We start from the raw sequence: 20,887 nt of genomic DNA on the forward strand, positions 1-20,887 counted from the left end.
TGTAGAACCCCATTTCTTAAATATAATAACGATCATATTATGAATGCCAAAGCTATAATTTCACCATTCTTGAAAACAAGAATGTTTCTTCTTCTTCTTCTTCTTCTTCTTAATTCAGCCTTTTAACTGTTAGTCATTTAATATAGATTACTATAAATGCATATCATATTATTATTATTATTATTATTATTATTATTATTATTATTATTATTATTATTATTATTATTATTATTATTATTATTATTATTATTATTATTATTATTACTAGCTAAGCTACAACTCTAGTTGGAAAAGCGAGATGCTATAAGCCCAAGGGTTCCAACAGGAAATAATTTCCTAGTGAGGAAAGAAAATGAGGAAATAAATAAACAATATAAGATGTAATGAACGATTAGAATAAAATATTCTAAAAACATTAACAACATTAAATTTAAAACAGATAATTCATATATCTACTATAAAAAGACTTTGTCAGCCTAATCAACATAAAGATATTTGTTGTAAGTTTGACCGTTTGAAGATCTACTGATTCAACTACCCGATTAGGAAGATCATTCCATAACTTGGTCGCAGATGGAATAAAACTTCTAGAGTACTGTGTAGTATTGAACCTCCTGATGGAGAAGGGCTAACTATTAGAATTAACCGAATTCAAGATGTGATCCATATGTATTTTAGTCACTGCACCAAATCCATTAATTGTTTATTCAAAATCAATATAAACATTGTTATTAAATGTAGACATCCAGGCAGCAAATAGAAAATAGTCAAGTGCAAAAGTAGCCTTCATTTTAGTACTAGCTATCTTAGTTGAAATTTTATTAATAAATTTTTGCCAACACGTTACCTACCTTAACTTTATCCCCATAAATGGCCTTATCTACAGTGAATTCAAAGGCTAGTTCTGGTAGAGATAGAAGATAGCATTCAGGTTATATGGTTGATAGACGAATAAGCCATTAGCTTGCATAAAAAAGTTTAATTCAAGCCCCCAAGGCCTCGTACTACGGCCGAAAAAAATAGAGATTACAGCAGTTTAGTTAGTAAAAATTCTAGTTTGAGCACAGGATATAAGAAGTTAGAATGAGTGGGACAATTTTCTGCACAGCTATCAAGATAATGTAATTTGATCCCGATGTTTCTTGTACACTGTTAAAAAACGTAATTCTAATCGGAAATTCCCCGTAAAATATACTGCTATCAACTGTATTTCAGTAAAATACAGGCGACCATAATTTTACCATACTTTGTTATTATCTTTTAGTGGTTTGTGAGCGTAGTATGACTCCTTAACGTATTCGTTTTTAAAACCGTAAATGTCTGGCAAGTTTTATTCCAGGATTTTTACCCATTTTACGGTAAATTCTTAACATTGTATGATGTTGGCATTTGTAGCAGACATTATCCTACCTCATAACTAGTCCAATAATTCAATTCCATTGTTATCTTCTAACTATCAAAAATCCTTCAGGAAAGTTTTTAGGTTAACATTAGTAAGTCAACTGCTAACTCTTCCCACGCGTCCTATTTCACTAATTATAACCTTTGTGTTCGGAAATACTTTCGCCTCATAACTCCAGCCATATATTCTTCTATTTTCTTCCAATGCCAAATGCGCTTTATCAATAAACTTAAGGCAGGTTCGCTTTATTTGATTGGTATTATCATCACGGAGAGCATCTGGAATAAAGCATCAATTTTTATACCAATCAATGATTTCATATCTTACTCAATCTTTGCTTTACTTACTTTAAATGCGTTTTTTTTTTTCGTTCTTTTCACACAGGGAAATCGTACGCACTTCAAAACCTACAAAGTCTATTCGTCGTATATATTCTTAGGTATTTAGAGCATCATACAGCATAATCTGCGTTAATTATCAAATCCGCATTATCGAAACACTAAGAAAAACAGTCTTCAACTTCTTGAAAGCCTTAATATCTTCAACCTTTCGGATGTCTATTATTATTATTATTATTATTATTATTATTATTATTATTATTATTATTATTATTATTATTATTATTATTATTATTATTATTATTATTATTATTATTATTATTATTATTATTAGCTAAGCTAAAACTCAAGTTGGTAAAGCAGGGAAAAATAGCCAAACGAGGAAAGGAAATAAATAAACGATATGAGAAATAATGAACAATTGAAATAAAATAAAACAATGGGAGCTTGTTATATAGTCGTGGGGCCGCATATTTGAAAGCTCTAAACCCTACAACAGAGGTACACCGTGCCTCAAATTACGTGAAACCATCTGTAACTCTTCTCGTGTGGATACGATTCGTTGGCCGCACGATGTGTAGAAATTCCCTTAGATCTATGTTTCCCAAACTATTTTGGTTGCGATCCTAAATGCAGTTTTAACCTGGAGTGGTGCCCTTAATTGTAACAATAAAAGTTATACGTACTTGAAAAAAATGTTTACTAGCTTTCGTTATTGTAAATTTATTTCAATTTATATTTACTAGCACAATGAATTTCAATAAATTTTAAACGGAAATTATTATTATTATTATTATTATTATTATTATTATTATTATTATTATTATTATTATTATTATTATTATTATTATTATTATTATTATTATTATTATTATTATTATTATTAAAAGCCTAGATTAAAAAGCACGATGCTATAAGCCCAAGGGCTTCAATAGGGAAAATAGCCGTGTGAAGAAAGGAAATCAGTAAATAAACTACAAGAGAAGTTTAAGAATAGTAACAACATTAAAAGTAAACCTTTCATATATGAACTACAAAAACTTCAAAATAGCAAGAGGAAGATAGATACAATAGAATAGTGTGCTCGATTGTACCCTTAAGCAAGTGCATTTTACCCCCAAGGCAGTGGGGAAACCATAGTACAGAGACTATGGTACTACGCAAGAGAGTCAAGACTAAAGAACAATGGTTTGAATTTGGAGTAGCTTTCTCCTAGAAGAGCTGCACTGTTAAAAAATTGCTGTGAAAACAGTAAAAATCCTTGATTAACTGTTACCAGGCATTTACCATTTTAAAAACTGATATATTGACGTAAAGGAGTGATATTACGGTCACTAACCCTTAAAAGATAATAACAAAGTAGGGTAAAAAATTACGATCGCCTGCATTTTACTAAAATACGGCTGAGAAGTATATTTCTACGGAGAATTTCCGAGTAGAATTACAGTTTTATTTTTTTAAACAGTGTACTTACCATATGTGTCCGGTTGAATCTTTACCTTGTCTTACTAAAGTAAATCAGTTATAGTAATAAGAAAATTAAAATGTTTGGATCGCCCGGTTTTGATAACGTGATGTCATTGCACATATCTTAAACTCAATTCTGGCTTTAATAAAGACCAGTATAGGAATAATTTTCTTTCGGGATAGTACAACTTTTATCAATCTTACTCCTATATTCATTATAATTTGTAATTTCTTAAGTTGTACTTTGGGTATAGATTGTAGTAGACAGATGATGATGATGATGATGATGATTATTATTATTATTATTATTATTATTATTATTATTATTATTATTATTATTATTATTATTATTATTATTATTATTATTATTATTATTATTATTATTATTATTATTATTATCTCTTCATTTGTGTTTATTGTATTCTGTGGAAACTTTCTTTGAAAGTTATTAAGATTTATGTCTATTCCATACGAATGCTTGACCTTTTAAATTACAATAGTAATGACAACATAACTGACATTAAAGTCCTATTTTTAACGTTGGCTGGAAAACAAGCAAACAAATTTCTCTCGTATGACTTCTCTACATTGTTTTACAGACTCCAAGACTTTCTGAATACACCCTTCCCTTCTAAGAGATCGCAACAAACTGTGAATTAAAGACGTTTGTTTCTTAGTTATATAACCTACCATTGCTATCATCGCTATTTCTTTAAAATTGCTTCTTTATGAATATAGGCTGAATTAATAATTTCTTATTTTATTTCCTTATTACCTTTCCGGGTTATGTTTTCCCTTGCCCTTGTGCTTATTGTATCCTGCTCTTCCAGCTAGGGTTGTAGCTAATAATAATAATAATAATAATAATAATAATAATAATAATAATAATAATAATAATAATAATAATAATAATAATAATAATAATAATAATAATAATAATAATAATAATAATAATATAAAGCAAGAAGGTGGTATAAGAGGTGTTGTTGCAAAGACTAAAATTTTCTTTTATTATTGTATTGTGACTATTGTCGAATGTCGGAAACGAAGGGCAGTTGGCCAATAACCTCAAGGTCGGTATTCTCTTTTTTACTGAACATATGTTTAACTGTAATGACTAAGAAAATTTAGAAATAATAACATAGAAATAGGGAATTTAGAAACAACAACTAAAGAGGTTGCCCGGTGCATTAGAAAGACCCTTGAAGTTAGAAGTAAAGGTTTTGTGCTGTCTGTGTAGGAGGTAACAAATGATAACGAATTTCCTGCGGATTACAGCATTTTGGACCTACTAAACGTCTTCTAGTAGTATGCCCACAATACCATTGTTGTGTAGAGAGCAATGAGGAACATGGAATCGGCCAATAACCTCAGGTGTCAGGAACACTTTGGCGACTCTAGCGAACTAAGCGAAGGGATCAAAGTGGAGCTGTCAAAGTTGTATGTGCTCATCAGTTATCCTACAAGTATTACAATCCCTTATTCTTGTATTTTTTTTTTTAACTAAGATGGCTCTATCCATGAAAATATTTTTAGTGCCGGTATTCTTGTTTTATTTATTATTGTGCAGTGCAATATTAAGACATGGGACCACACAATCGAATAGACCTCTTCAAATACACTATTTTTGACAGACCGGTGTTACTCAAATTATTTTCGACCACGCCCACCAATTGTCTTTGTCTTACTTTATTTTTACTTTAAGGGGTGCTCTTTTGGTCCTATACAGCAGGGGACCTTTTTAATTTCAGTTTATCGTATACCTTCCAAGGTATTCAACATTTCACTCGCATATTGCTCGTTTATCGTCAACTTATTATATGAGCACTTGGAGATACTTGGTTACGACACAAGCGTAATTTTATTTTCTTTGGCGAAAGTTATATAATTAAAGTGAAATTATATTAAGAATTGCTGCGAAGGTACAACACTGCAGCGATTTGCTCTTACAAGTTCTACGACATTATTGTTGTACCCTATTGTTATGAAGTAGTGTGATAAGAAGTCGGGAAGGCAGATAATATAGGGTACTTTTGAAATTTAGAAAGGGGTACGTGTAGATCGTTGGGTTACCAGGCCTGCTTAAAAAACGAGGATCCTTGTTATTGTTGTCACCCATATTTGATTGTATATACGATTATGTCGATTAATGACCTAATACTAATTATTCCCTTACTGGTCTTTGCTCCATCGTGGCTCTTACAAGTTCTCCGACATTACTGTTGCTGCATTCCTACCCTATTGTTATAGAGTACTGTGATAAAGATTCAGAAAGGTGGATAGGCCAGACTAGTTTTGGAATTTAGAAAGGGGTATGTGTGTAGATCGTCGGGTTACCAGGCCTGTTATTCACATAGAAAACGAGGAACCTTGCTATTGTCGTCACCCATATTTTATTGTATGTATGATTATGTCGATTAATGAGCTAACACTAATTATGCGCTTACTGGTCTTTGCTCCGTCGTGGCTTGCTGCACTCGTAATTAAACAATATTTTATTACTCCTCTGTTCTAGCAAGTGGTACGTGTTGCGCTATGTGTGTTAGCCGAGTGAGCGAGTATTTTAGTGGACAAAAATTCGATGACCCAACGTTATACACACTACCCTGGTATGTTTTTGCTTATTGATAAACTTCCTTCCGGTAGGATTAGACTTAGTTATTAATCCTACCCTAAACTATCTTATGGTTTGCGTCATATGTATATTACCTAACCTAACCTAGTTTGCTGTGTACTTTACTATAGAGATTTAAGAGTGGCTATTCTCATCTATTTGGTGAACAAGACTGATAATATGTTATTCATACAATGGCAAAAATGATTTTTGACGTTTGGATGATCTTATGAGTATAGGAAAATTTATGCTTTAAGTTCTAACCAAGTACATATGAAAATATATAGTACTTGTTCCTACGCGATATACAAACTATCGTCCTTTAATAGGGGGATTGTTTCAGTGCAAGCAGGACTCAGTCGTTAGAGTTGTTTAGCGAGCAGTTTTACAGCTGGTGGAAGGTGTAGGTGAGAAGCCCCATCCCCCCCTCACCAGTCTGAAAGCTTCAGTGTGCAGGCAGAAATATCTTGGCACTGGGAGATGTTGAACCCGGGTTTGGGCTTGAGTTGTCCTTTGGCCTAAAGTGCGTGCTGTCCCTGTGACCGGGGTTACCACTTTCCCTGACACTACCCCTGTGTATTCTACCCCTTCCATTGTTCCTTTCACCCCAATCCTTGTGCCTGGGAGGTCCAGGAGGGCCAGTCGTAGTCGTAAGGAAAGGGCTCCTTTTGATATCACCTCTCTTTGGGGAGCTTGAATGGCACCCGTGTGGCTTACCGTCAGGCCAGGATCGAGTGTCTTGGCCCCGTGCCATGACCCATGGCTTCGCAGCCACTCATCTTCACTCCGGGCGATGCCCCGGTAATGCAGACGATTGCAATGGCAATCCTTCAGGCTTCTTCCTGAGTGGACTACTGGGCCGGTACAGTCTGCTACCTGGCGGACAATGAAAATCTGTCCAAGCCAGAGAGGAAGTTCATCAAGGATATCAATTATGTTCGGAGCCAAGGCTGTTGAGTTTCTGGCACACAATGCTGCCAGTCAGTGAGCTATTGGAACCTAAAACGACGAGGTTCTTTTGACTCTTGAAGTTCATGAAGCAGGTGCCGAAGAGGGAGGTCCTCCTTCTGCAGTCTCCTCTCTTTCCTTGTTCCCTGTGGACAAAGCCAAGACAGTAGCACAGAAATGGAAGAAAGCCAGCCAAGACTCAGTGCCGTTACATCTTGCCCCACCTCTTCGGTATTTACTATGCCTAAGGCTCACGTGCACCACGACAAGCACATAAACCCTTCCCTAACTCTTCTCAGCAGAACACTGCTAAGAGGCATTTTCAACCAAGACAACCCTTTCAAGGAAAAGCTCAAAGAGGAAACCCCTATACACATACTGCCATCATCTTCCCCTAGTTAGTCCTGCAGCAGTCAAAAGTGGGTGAGTGATTGATTTGTGTAGCCTGAGCTAGAGAGAGCTCCCCCATTATTTTCCCTTTGGCAGGGGATTGGCTGCCACTTTGCTTGAGTTCTTTATGACGGTGAACACCCATCTGCATTGAGTTACTCATAGTAAAGAACTTATGGTTTGTATAGTTAGGAAAATACAAAATACCCGACAGCAAGCTGTGTTTACCTTGTTAAACGGCTTAATGGCTGTTTACAGCTTTGCTGAAATTATACTCTCATTAAAGGTCTCAGTTGTTGCGTATCTGGAATACAAACCTACGCTGTTTATAGGGGTATTACTTTCGGTGAAGCTGAAAGGACGAGTCATTGAAATTAAGCGAGGGATAACTACCCATCCTGCCAGTTAGTAGGGGGTAGGGACAGTAGCTAACTATCCCTCTCACTCAGAGCAACTCAGATAGTGGGTATCGATTGGTCTTTGGATCATCTAGTAGCTAACAAAGTCTTGACGTTGTTGGGTTCTCTGACAGTGGATCTGTTTGCAGCGGCCCTGAACTTCAGGCTCCCACTGTACTGCTCCCCAGTCCCAGACCCCAAGGCTCTCTGGCATGATGCATTCCAACAACGATGGGACAACATCGACGTTTACGCCTTTCCTCCGTTCTGTCTGATGAAAAGCGTACTCAACAAGACCAGGACATCAGTCAATCTTTTAATGACCCTCATAGCTCCGCTATGGCATCACACAAATGGTTTCCGGACCTTCTGCTGCTGACGGAGCCCCCTAGAGAACTTTCTCCACAACACAATTTACTCGCACAACCGCATGTCAACATCTACCACAAAGCCGTAGCTTTGCTACGACTTCACGCCTGGAGTCTATCCAGCATCTCTTCATTCAGAGGGGATTTTCGCAACAGGTTGCAAAGGGGATGTCTGGATATCTGCGGATATCATCAGCATCAGTCTACCCGGTAAAGTGGAACGTCTTCTGTGGTTGGTGTCGTGGAAGGGGTATCTCTCCACTCGCCACTATTCCAGCAGTAGCGGAGTTCCTCGTGTATTTGTGGGAGGAAATACGCCTCTCAGTTTCGGCAGTGAAGGATTATTGCTCAGCCTTAAGCCTTGCCTTTAAACTTAAAGGAATGGTCATCTCATGGCGGGAATTTTCCTTACTCCTACGGAGTAACGAACTTAGCTGTCCTCAGTAAAAAGTGAGACCTCCCTTGTGGAGCGTGGTTTGAGTTCTTCGGTCTCTAAAGAGGCCTCCATATAAATCATTATGCCAGGCAACAGATCGCCACCTCTCTTGGAAGACTGTGTTCCTACTCGTCTTGGCTTCGGCCAAACGAGTCAATGAGCTTCATGATCTCTCCTATGACATCACCCATTCAAGGGGATGGGGAGAGGTAACATTCAGCTTCGTCCCTGAGTTTGTTGCTAAGACTCAGAATCCAGTGGTATCGGATCTTAGTTTCAATTCCTTTCAGATAACGAGTCTCCGCTCCATAACTGACGATCCAGATCATCTGTTACTATGCCCAGTAAGGATTTTGAGGCTCTACCTCAAGAGAACAGCTGCACCTCGTCCCCCAGTGCCATCGCTCTTCGTCAGAGCCAGGAGAAACAAGAGGAGGATCACTAAAAACACCATCTCTGCATGGATTCGCAGAGTTATTGATCACGCTCTGAATCCAGGAAATCCTCCAACACGTCAACCCAGAGGCCTCGATGTTCTGTGTTGCAGGTTTTATAAGCAGGGGTGAAAGCGTCAAACGACTTTCACAGCCCATTACCTGCAAGATGTGGTCCGCAGGAGACTCGATACGTTCTCTATTGGTCCTGTGGTGGCTGCACAACAGCTGGTTTAGTACCTCGAGCTCCTTATTGGACTAGTACAGTACAAGAAGGTTGAGAGCACTCTTACCCAGTTTTAATCTGTGTGAATAAAAAGGAAAGACCCTGGCTCTTCTTCTCTTCATCCTCCCCTCTCTTAGGGAAAGCAGCATCCTGGGTTCTCTGCACAAGCTGGCCTCAACCACTGCAGGTAAGCCATAGCTCTTGTGTACCTAGTATTTGGTCAATACTGTTACGTTCCCATACCCCAGCGAGGTGGTATTGGGAAAGTCTTGATCAACTCCGTTATTTCCTATGGACTCGGAATAACTTGTTCCTTGACAGTCACATTGCTAGTAATTCGACACACAGCTTGCGTCGGCCGCAGACCTTTCGTAGCAAGGTTTAGCGAGGTGTTAAGGTTTCATTTTTTGTACTAACCTACATAAGAAAGGAGACCCTGGGTGAAGCCAAACAGCTAGTTGTTCCGTAACCGAAATACAAACCACGCTATTTACATTGGGTTTACCTTTTAGCGCAGCTGAAATGACGAGCCAATAGTTTTAACGAGGGTTAATTACCCCCGCACTAGTTAGCGGGGGGTAGGGGAAGGGTAGCTTGCTACCCCTCCCCCCCACACACCGGTGACTTGCTTCACTTCACTTTTGGCTCGGCGGTGAACAGACGTGTCTGTTCATCGTCCTCGTTGACAGCCTTTAATCTTTTTTCTGCTTTTTCTTTTCTACAGCTTGTGTGTTGGTTTGAAGTTGACTTTCGTTATTATTATCTTACAATGCGTACGTGCCCTGGTGTTGCTGGCCGCCCTTGTGGGACCTTTATGTCGGCCTTAGATACGGACCCTCACACCCTTTGCCCTCAGTGTCGGGGCCGACGGTGTGACCAGGAAAACATGTGTTGTGAGTGTAGGGAGTGGTCTGCCTCCCAGTGGGAGAGGTTTGGCCGCCGGCGAAAGAAGAAGTCCAAGAGAGACCGTTCTCCTTCGGGGGTTGCCTTGAAGGAGGAAGGTTCTCGGGATTCTTCTTTCACCGCCCAAACCTCCTCCGAAGCTCCCCCTCGACCGGCTCCTAAGGAGAGTCGGCCGAGTGGTAGCGCAGGCCCTAGTTCTGTTTCCCGACCTTGGGTGGGGGGAGAGGGCGTCGCCTCCCATAGCGGGGCGGTTCCCCCTCCTCCGGGGGAGGCCATTGATAACTCCTTGTCTAATGATGATCTCTTACAGATTTGGGCTTCCCTGGGGTTTAGGGGCTTGCCCTCCAGGGTCGCCTTGATTGACCTTGTCTCGTGGGGGGCCGCCGTTAAGCAGTCACCAGCGGTAGCAGAGGTAGACCCTCTGTCTATCGTTGACGTCGTGGTGGCAGAGGCCTCCGACGTGGCTGGGCAATCCTCTGCAGATGCAGTTGAGGATGATGGTGCTGATGGCTCTCCTCCCCCTTCCGTACATCCTTCGAAGGGAGAAGTGAGTCCTTCGGGCTCTTCTGCTGTTCAGCTTCCTCCTAAGGGAAGTGCTTTGACTGAGACTCCCCTTCGGAGGACTGATGGTCCTGATGATCTTCCCCGTGGCCGCCTCCGCCGTAATGCTCATTGTCCGCTGCGTCGCAAGGGCCTCCCTTCCCCTTATAATGGGGTTAAGAGGCGCCTTTTTGGATCTTCTTCCTCTGAAGAGGACTCTCCTCGTCATACTCAGCCTAAAGCTCCTGCTCCTTTGGACCTCTCTGCAGACCGTTCTCCAACTCCTGCTAGATCTTCACCTTCTGGGGAACTCGTCACCCGACGGGCAACGGTCCCTTCGGGGCAAAGGGATTCTTCCCTTCCACGTGCAGTGCTAGCGCACAGGTGCTCTCCTGCTCATCAGCGCTCTCCTGCTCGTCAGCGCTCTCCTGCTCGTCAGCGCTCTCCTGATCGTCAGTGCTCTCCTGCTCGTCAATGCTCTCCTGTTCGCCGGCGCTCTCCTGATGTTCGCCCTCCTCGTCAGCGCTCTCCTGCTCGTCAGCGCTCTTCTGAGCGTCAGCGCTCTTTTGAGGATCATCGCCCTGTGGTCTCTGACCATCCTGCAGTTCCTGTTGAACTCCCTGCGCGCCATCAGTCTCCTGAGCTCTCTCATCCTGTGTCTACGCAACAACGTTCGCGTTCTCAAGCGCGTGTCAAAAGCACATGTTCGCCCATGCGCCTACGATCTTCCTGTTCCTGTTCGTGAACGCGCCGCGCCACCTGTTCCTTCGCAGGATCTCACGCGTCGCCCTCCTGCTCGCCAGCGATCTCCTGCTCGCCAGCGATCACCTACGCGCCAGCGATCACCTGCTCGCCAGCGCGCACAGGCGATTTTAGTATCGCCTATTCATCAGCGTTCTCCTACGCGTCAACGATCACCTACGCGCCAGCGATCACCTGCTCGCCAGCGTTCACTTGCTCGCCAGCGCGCACAGGCGATTTTAGTATCGCCTATTCATCAGCGTTCTCCTACGCGTCAGCAATCACCTGTTTATCAGCAATCTCCGGACCGCCCGCGTGATTTACAACCTGTGCGCACGCGTTCTCCAACGCTTCGTCGGCCAGAGGTTCTGAAGGTACATGGTTCGCCATCTACTAGCTCGCCATCGCGCGATCACTCACCTGCGTGTGCTGCGCGCTATCGCTCGCCAACTCGTCACCATGCGACAACGCGCCATCGCCCACCTGCACATCAGCGCTCGCCAGCTCACCATCAATCGCCTGTTGATCTACATCGCCAGCGATCTTCCTCACCCATGCGGCAGCGCATTTTCTCACCATCGCGCCAACGCTTTCGTTCGCCGACTCGGACACGCGCTCATTCACCTGTACACCCTCACACTCACTCGCCTGCGCGCCCGCGCGACCGCTCGCCTGCGCGCCCGCGCGACCATCGTTCGCGGCGAATTTCGCAGCCGGTGGTAACAGCAGGAGCGCGTGTTCCTAGACAACGCTCGGGATCGCCTCCACCCAAACACAGGATTGTAGTGCAGGACAAGGATGATACTGAGGAGAGGTTAGTGCATCATTCTTCCCCACCTTTTCAGGCAGGTACTGTGGTGTCCACTCCAAAGGATCACCCGATCCCTTTCCCTTTAGCGAGGATTTCGGACTCTGTGTCCTTGGAGCAACAGACTTGGTTTGGTCCTCTGGCGCGGGCGTTAGTGAGGGTTATGAAGCCAGCACTCGCCGACCACGTTAATAAACCAACGTCTGTCTCTCCTACGCTGAAGAGAAAGAGAGGAGTGGACTTCGTGGTGACTTCCCCCAGGGCGAAGTTGGTTCCCAAGAGGTCTGTCGCGAAACCCCCTTCTCCTGCTCGAATGCTTTCTCCTTCTCCCGTGGACGTGGCCTTTCCGTCCTCGGGTGAGTTCAGTGAAGCGGTAGTCTTCCCCTCGGCATCAAGGGGGGAGACTTCGCTTCATGGAGGAGAATCGTCTCGTGAGGAAGGGGCTCCTCGAACCTCTTTGTTGGGATACTGTATCCCTCCCAGGAGGGAATCCAAGGACTCCAAGACCGTCCCGAAATCATCTTCGAGGATTCGCCAGGAACCCACGGCTCCCCGGGGGAACGTCTATGCTTCACCCCAGGAAGAGATCCCTGGGACAGGAGACTTAGCTGCCAGCCCACAGGGAGGAGATCAGCAGGAATCCGAACATGCCTTCTGGCAGGTCCTAAGCCTGATAAGGCAACTTAACGGGCTTATGGATCCCGTCATCGCCCCCCGTGAAGGCAAAGAACCTATCTTAGATGAAGTGTTTGACGTTCGGAAGGCCCCTAAGTCCAGTGCGGCTCTGCCCTGGTCTCGGGGTCTGAAGAGTGCCAGAGCTAGGGCCAACGCTCAGCTCGCGTTTCTTGCCTCCTCCAGTTGTTCCTCTGCCGGGAACAAGCTCATCCCTCCTCCTCGTCTTCAGCAAAGGAGGTATTTCGAGATTCTGGGTGAGTCCAGCCTCGCTCTTCCTCTCCATCACTCTGTGGAGGAGCTGGCGAAGGGAGTTCCCCTTGAGAAGCTCTCTGCCCGGCAGGTGTTGTTCTCAGGGGCAGAGATCCTTAGCCACGAGAAGGTCGCTAAGTGTGCCATGCAGGCCACTTCGTGGCTAGACTTTTGGCTAGGATCTCTGGGCATCCTATTGCGCTCGGAGGACTTGTCCAAGGAGACCAGTAGGAAGGCCCTGGAGACCTTCTTGCTCTCGGGCACCCGCTCCATCGAGTTTTTGGCGCACCAGGTTACCACCCTGTGGGCCAACTCGGTGTTGAAGCGTCGCGATGCTGTGTCCGAGAGATTCCATCCGAAGGTCCCCGCCGTGGATGTGTGTAGGCTCCGACATGCTTCCCTTCTGGGGGAGAACCTGTTTGAGCCTCAAGACATGGAGCGAACGGCTGAGAGGTGGAGGAAATCCAGCACGGACTCCCTCCTCCATAGGGCCCTTACAGCTCGGCCCTATAAGCCTCCAGCTCCGCCGCAACAGCAGCAACAGCCTCGTAAGGCTCCAAAGCAGGCACCGGCAGTTAAGAAGGTGGTGTCTAAGCCCCAGCCCTTTCCAGCCAAGGTCAAGAGGGGCGGTAAGTCCTCCAGGGGAGGCAAGACTCCTAGGGGTGGCGGCCGCGGCCGCAAGCCCTAGGGGTGGCAGTCCCCCTGCGTGTCCACGTGTGGGGGGATGCCTTCAGCGTTGCGTCCGCAGGTGGCAGCAACACAGGGCCGATGCTTGGACGGTCTCAGTGATCGGCCAAGGCTATCGCGTCCCGTTGACAACATCTCAACCTCCCCTGACTGCGAATCCAGTGTCGTTGAGCTCCCATGCCACAGGATCGGCAAAGGGGCTGGCCCTTCAGGCGGCCCTTCAGGCCGAAGTCGAGACCATGCTTGAGAAGGGTGCTAGGAGGTCGTTGATGGCTCCGCAGGCTTCTTCAGTCGACTCTTTCATGTAAAGAAGGCTACTGGAGGCTGGAGACCTGTCATCGACCTCTCAGCTCTGAACGGGTTTGTCAAGCAAACCCGGTTCAGCATGGAGACAGCAGACACGGTCAGACTTGCGGTGAGACCACAAGACTTCATGTGCACACTGGATCTAAAGGACGCGTACTTCCAGATCCCAATCCATCCGTCTTCCAGGAAGTACCTGAGATTTTGCCTAGACGACAAGATCTACCAGTTCAAGGTGCTGTGTTTCAGTCTGTCCACAGCTCCTCAGGTGTTCACCAGAGTGTTCACCCTGATTTCATCTTGGGCGCACAGGAACGGCATTCATCTCCTTCGTTATCTGGACGATTGTCTGATCCTAGCAGACTCGGAGTCGACCCTTCTTCGGCACCAGGACAGGCTTCTGGATCTTTGCCAGGATCTGGGGATCGTGGTAAACCTCGAGAAGTCCTCTCTGCAGCCGTCCCAACGACTGGTTTATATAGGCATGCTATTAGACACCAATCTCCACAAAGCCTTTCCATCAGACGACCGGATAGCAAGGCTGAGGAGGGTGGCGGAACCCTTCCTCAGGCGAGAAGAACTCCCAGCCCAATCGTAGTTGCGTCTCTTAGGTCACCTATCCTCCCTGGCTCGTCTGGTTCCAAACAGCCGCCTCAGGATGAGATCCCTTCAATGGCGGCTTAAGTCCCGGTGGAATCAAGGATCCGATTCCCCGGACATTCTGATCCCAATGGGGTCTCTAGAACAGATGGACTTGCGATGGTGGCTGGTCGACGAGAACCTGCGGAAGGGAGTGAGTCTTCTCGTCCTCCCCCCGGAATTGACTCTGTTTTCGGACGCGTCAAAAGAAGGGTGGGGGGCGCACGTTCTGAACCAGAGGGCCTCAGGCCTTTGGTCAGAATCAGAAAAGTGCCTACACATCAACCTGCTAGAATTGAAGGCCGTCTCTCTGGCTCTTCAGCAGTTCCAACGGTCCCTGGCAGGTCACTCCGTGGTGGTGATGAGCGACAACACCACGGTAGTGACTTATATCAACAAGCAGGGAGGCACTTTTTTGCAGCTGCTATCCCATCTTGCAGTAGAGACTCTGAGGTGGACCGAAATCCACTCGATAACACTATCAGCTCGCTTCATTCCTGGCAAGAGGAATGTGCTCGCCGACAGTCTGAGCTGGGCCTCGCAGATAGTGAGTACCGAGTGGTCTTTGGATCCTCAGATAGCCAACAAAGTCCTGACTTACTGGGGTTCCCCGACTGTGGACTTGTTCGCGACAGCTTAGAACTTCAAGCTGCCCCTGTACTGCTCCCCAGTCCCGGACCCCAAGGCACTCTGGCAAGATGCTTTCCACCAATGATGGGACAACATCGACGTGTACGCCTTCCCACCGTTCTGTCTGATGAGAAGGGTGCTCAACAGGACCAGACTATCGGTCAACTGTTTGATGTCTCTGGTAGCTCCGCTATGGCATCACGCGGAATGGTTTCTGGACCTTCTGCAGCTCCTGACGGAGCTCCCGAGGGAGCTTCCTCCACGACACTAGCTTCTCAGACAACCCCACTCCGGCGTCCCTCACAGGGCCGTAGCCTCGCTTCGGCTTCGCACCTGGAGACTATCCAGCGTCTCCTCGCGTAGAGAGGCTTTTCGCAACAGGTTGCGGAGAGAATGTCTCGGCACCTGTGAAGGTCCTCTAAGGGAGTCTACCAAGCAAAGTGGAGAGTCTTTTGTGGTTGGTGTCGTGGAAGGGGTATCTCTCCACTCGATGCCACTATTCCAGCAATAGCGGACTTCCTCGTTTATCTGCGGGAAGAAATGCGCCTTTCTGTCTCGGCAGTGAAAGGGTATCGCTCAGCCTTAAGCTTGGCCTTCAGACTGAAGGGCATGGATATTTCTTCATCGCTAGAACTCTCTTTACTCATACGTAGCTATGAGCTTACCTGCCCCCAGTCGGAAGTGAGACCTCCTCCTTGGAACTTGGTTCGAGTCCTCAGGTCTCTTAAGAGACCTCCCTTTGAACCATTACGCTAGGCCTCCGATCGCCACCTGTCTTGGAAGACGGCTCTCCTACTCGCTTTGGCTTCAGCCAAGCGGGTTAGTGAACTTCATGGTCTCTCGTACGACATCGCCCATTCAAGGGGATGGGGGGAGGTAACGTTCAGGTTCGTCCCTGAGTTTGTTGCCAAGACTCAGAATCCGGGAGTGCTGGATCCTCGCTTCGACTCTTTCAGGATAACGAGTCTCCATTCTGTAACAAGCGACCCAGACCATCTGCTACTATGTCCAGTGAGGTGTCTGAGGCACTACTTGAAGAGAACGACTGCAGTCCGTCCTCAAGTGCGAGCTTTGTTTGTGAGCACAGGCAGGACTAAGAGGAGGGTCACCAGGAACACCATCTCAGCTTGGATTCGAAGGGTTATCCACCATGCCCTGAATCCTGACCCTCCTCCGTAATGTCGCCCTCGGGCCCACGATGTCAGGGGTATTGCTACATCCCTGGCCTTCAAGAGAAACTTCTCTGTGACGCAGGTACTTCAAGCTGGGGTCTGGAAGCGTCAGACGACCTTCACAGCCCACTACCTGCAAGACGTGACCCACAGGAGCCTCGATACGTTTTCTATCGGCCCTGTGGTGGCTGCACAACAGCAGGTCTAACCTCAGGCTCCTTTTTGGACAAGTAGCAGTAGGTTGAGGGCGTTGTTACCCGGTCTTAGTCTGCGTGAATGAAAGAGTATGTCTGACCCTTACTTCTTCTTCATTCTCCCCTCTCTTGGGGAAGCACCATCCTGGTCCTCGCATAGCTGACCTCGACCTCTGCAGGTAACCCATGCTTCTTTGTGCTCCTAGTATTAAGCTTAATACTGTTGCGTCTCCCATACCCTGACGAGGTGGTATTGGGAACGTCCTATCCTAGAATTCCTATCTGAAGGTCTCAAGGTCACCTTCATAGGACGAGTCACACTCTCCTCCACACACTGCTTATGTAGGCCATTCGTTCCTAGCGATGCTAGGAACTTGTCAGGTACAGGGGCTCCCTTTCTCTAGTGCTGCTCACTGAGGGATCGAGCCCCCGGGCAAGCCGAAGTCAGTAAGGCTGGGGACTTTCCAGCCTTCCTAAGGGGTAAGTCACCCAATGTAAATAGCGTGGTTTGTATTTCGGTTACGGAACAAATGACAAATTCGAAGATAATTTGTATTTTTCCTAACCATATAAACCTTAGCCATTTACACATATGTGCCCGCCATCCCTGACCCCCAAGTCAAGTCCTACCTCTAAGTGAAGTGAAGCAAGTCACCGGTATGTGGGGGGGGGGGGGCGGGGGTAGCAAGCTACCCTTCCCCTACCCCCCGCTAACTAGGGCGGGGGTAATTAACCCTCGTTAAAACTATTGGCTCGCCATTTCATCTGCGCTAAAAGATAAACCCAATGTAAGTAGCTAAGGTTTGTATGGTTAGGAAAAATACAAATTATCTTCGAATTTGTCATATTGGCAGGGACATCCACCCTCCTAATGGGTGAGTCATCCCTATAAATAGCATAGGTATGTACAGTATTCCAGTTACGGAACAAATGACAAATTTGGAATTAATTTTTATTTTTCCTAATGATACAAACCTTTAGCTGTTTATACAAACTTACCCACCAATCTTATCCTCTTAAAAGACCTACCTCCAAGAAAAGTGTAGCACAGTTACAGGTGTGTGAGTGAAGGGGGTAGCTAGCTGCCCCCCTACCCCCCGCTAACTACCGGGATGGGTTTTTAACCTTTGCTAAATTTTAATGGCTCGTCCTTTTAGCTTCGCCATAAGTAAGGTTTATATCGTTAGGAAAAATACAAATTATTTCCAAATTTTTCATGTTTCTATGGATAGTAAAAATACAAATTTAAATATTTTATGATATTCTGTTCATAAAAAACATTATTCTCATGATTATCTTTCCATGAAATCTTTTTAAAACTAGTTCTTTATGGCATCTGCAAAAAATCTAGAGAATAGAAAATTTACTAGACAAGTTAATAGATTTTATCCCTTGTTTCCTCAAAATTATAATGTTAGTGCCTGCATGTTTCCTGCTCTTTTTGCATAACTACTGTACTTCATAAAAAAAATGGGTATGATAAACCAATGAACTGTAGCATATTCTATAACTTTTATTTTTAAATATTTAACTTAGCCGGTGAATATATATAGCTGCAACTCTGTTGCTCGACAGACAAAAAACTGTAAAAACTCGCCAGCGATCGCTATACAGGTTGCGGGTGTGCCCATCAGCGCCAACTGTCGGCCAGATACCATACTCAATGTAAACAAAGACTCAATTTCTTCTCTGTCGACGTGTCGACAAGACGTACTTTACTCGCTGTTGAAACCTGGAGTTTTTCCCATCATATTTGGTGAAGTACTTTAATTTGGTTTTGAGCTTTCGCTGTGCAGGGTTTTTCTTCAAATAAATCCTTGAACTCTTTTTTGTATCGGATTCATTGTCGATGACTTAGATCGTTTTTTGGAATTTTCCCTTGACCAATTCAAAATGGCTGACCTTTCACAAGTTCCCAAGTTTAGAAAATGCAATGCTAGGGACTGTTCTAGGCGTCTTCCGAAGGCTTCTCTCGACCCTCACACTGTTTGTTCCAATTGTCGGGATAAAACCTGTCAATTGGAAGATCGGTGTGAGGAATGCGTGGGCCTTTCGGAATTCGATTTTATCGAATTTGAGAAGTACACACGCAGACTAGAGAGAGATAGGGTAAGGAGAAGTTCGTCTAGGTCGGTAGATTTTTCCTCTCCTCATGCCCCTCAACCTATTCCTTCCCCTGTAGTGGTTGTTCCTAACCCCCCTCCTAGCACTCAGGAACCATCGATGGCTGACATGATGCGTGCTATCCATGCCTTGGGGGAGAGAGTTGAGTCCCTTGCAAGTGATCGCAATCAACTCATGGCGGATGTTAAGGAGCTAAAGTGCCAAAGTGCCGCGGGAAGTGATAAAGTGCCTAGTGTTTCTCAAAGTGTTGTGAACAGTGTTGCGCTTGAGGGTTCGTCTGTTCGTGCCTGTCGTCCTCCTAGTCCGGGACCTCTTGCAAGCTCCCAAGCCCAGGGGAGAAGCAATGTCGTACGACGCATGGGTTCGAGAGGCCTTGATCAGCGAACAGACGTTCCCTCCATGGTATCAGGCGTATCTCCCCAAGATCGCCCCTACCTACGTAAGACGAGAGAGCCCGTATTTACCTCGTTGGCCGAAGGTGTTTCTCGTAAGAAACTTTGGACCAAGGTCTCACGACCTTTAAAACGTAAGTCGGTCCCTTCAGGACAAGTCCAACGTCCCGGTTGTAGCCACTGGGTCAGTTCGGATTCGTTGCCGTCATCTGATGACTGCTCACCGCCTAAGAGAGGCAAAGCGGTACCGCCTCAGTCGCTCACCCCGTCTGTTGCCGCACCTGCTCCCGTAGACCCTAAATGGGCTTTGCTGCAGGACATGCAGTCCAAGCTTGCGTCCTTGATGGAGGGCTTTAATGCGGAGAAGGTTGCTGCTGAACCTTCTGGCCAACAACCATCCAAGCGGTCTGTTGGGCGTCCTGTTGACGCTGAGGTTACTTTCTCGCATCTACCAGTTGAGGTGGTACCTCCACCGATGCGACCCAGTGTGGGTTGCCAGCCGCACGTTGACGTTAGGCGACGCACGGAGGTGGTTGTTGACGTTCAGGACGTTCAGCAACCATCAGAGGTGACTTGTTTTGATGCGGTGCGTCAACCTCCGCAACCCGGTATGGTGTTGACTGCACAACCCAGACGGTCTAAACAGTCTCGGGTGGACGCGCGCACCCATGGTTGTTGACAGTTCACAGACTGTGCAGCAGTTCCATGACGTTGCGTCCGGCTCCGTCACGCATGCACCAGTGCGACCGGACTCAGCGAGCTAGACGTTGCCCACTCCGTTGCCGTTTCCTCATCAGTTTTCGGTTGAGGAACTATCAGATGAGGACGTTGCTGAACCACAAGACGATCAACCTTCAGAACTGGACGAGCTTAAGGCAACTCAACCATCATTGGACTTTAGAAAAGTCATGGCTGTATTCAAGGAGTTGTTTCCTGACCACTTTGTTTCTGTGGCTCCTCGTTCGCCGCCGTCAGAGTTTGTATTAGGCGTGCCTGCTACCGCACCTGCCTTTACTAAACTCGTTCTCTCACTCTCATCCAAGAGAGCTTTGCGGCTGTTGGGAGACTGGTTAGAATCTAAGAAGAGTTTAGGGAAGACAGCATTTGCCTTTCCCCCATCTAAACTCTCTTCTAGATCGAGCGTCTGGTATGCCACGGGAGAAGTTCTCGGCTTGGGAGTTCCTGCCTCTGCCCAGGGCGACTTCTCAAGTCTTGTAGACTCTCCCCGCCGCCTTGCCATGAGACGCTCGAAGATTTGTTGGTCACCATCGGACCTGGACCACCTTCTTAAAGGGATATTTAGGGCTTTCGAAGTCTTTAACTTCTTAGACTGGTGCTTAGGAGCCCTGAGCAGGAAAATCTCTTCTGCAGATAAGGATGTTTCCTTGCTCATTATGTCCTGCATGGACAAGGCCGTCCGTGATGGGTCCAATGAGCTAGCCGCCTCATTCACGTCCGGAGTCCTGAAGAAGCGAGAGTCTCTCTGTTCTTTCCTGTCTGCTGGAGTTACGCCATGCCAGAGATCTGAGCTTCTCTTTGCTCCCCTTTCCAAGTGCCTGTTTCCTGAAGTCTTGGTAAAGGAAATTGCCTCATCCTTAGTTCAGAAGGACACCCACGATCTAGTTGCGTCCTCGGCTCGCAAAGCTCCCCCTTTGCCTACATTGTCTGCTAGACCGAGGATAGACACTCCAGCGACTCGCTTTATTCCGCCCTTTCGTGGCAGAGCCTCCAGCAGAGGAGGTGCTCGTGCCGAAGGGAAGCGAGGGAAGAGGAAAGGACCCAAGTCCTCCAAGGGCAGAGTCTGACTGC

At 46.0% G+C, this 20,887-nt stretch overlaps 1 protein-coding gene across 3 annotated transcripts in view; it reads left to right on the top strand.

Annotated features, from left to right (window-relative positions):
- The first annotated feature begins 4,257 nt into the window (after positions 1-4,257).
- Pmvk (Phosphomevalonate kinase) overlaps positions 4,258-20,887 on the top strand; it is a 31,381-nt gene continuing 14,751 nt past the window's right edge. The window contains exons 1-2 of one of the 3 annotated variants that reach the window (XM_068374655.1): positions 4,629-4,647; positions 5,723-5,816. Coding sequence is in view for 1 of the 3 variants with exons in the window: in XM_068374648.1 (XP_068230749.1) it covers positions 4,550-4,647 (98 nt within the window). In the remaining 2 variants the exon portion in view is untranslated. Of the gene's footprint in view, positions 4,281-4,543; positions 4,648-5,722; positions 5,817-20,887 lie in introns of those variants that run through there. The other 2 variants (XM_068374662.1, XM_068374648.1) reach the window with 2 other exon arrangements.

Source organism: Palaemon carinicauda, chromosome 1, assembly GCF_036898095.1.
Source record: "Palaemon carinicauda isolate YSFRI2023 chromosome 1, ASM3689809v2, whole genome shotgun sequence".
NCBI lineage: Eukaryota > Metazoa > Arthropoda > Malacostraca > Decapoda > Palaemonidae > Palaemon > Palaemon carinicauda.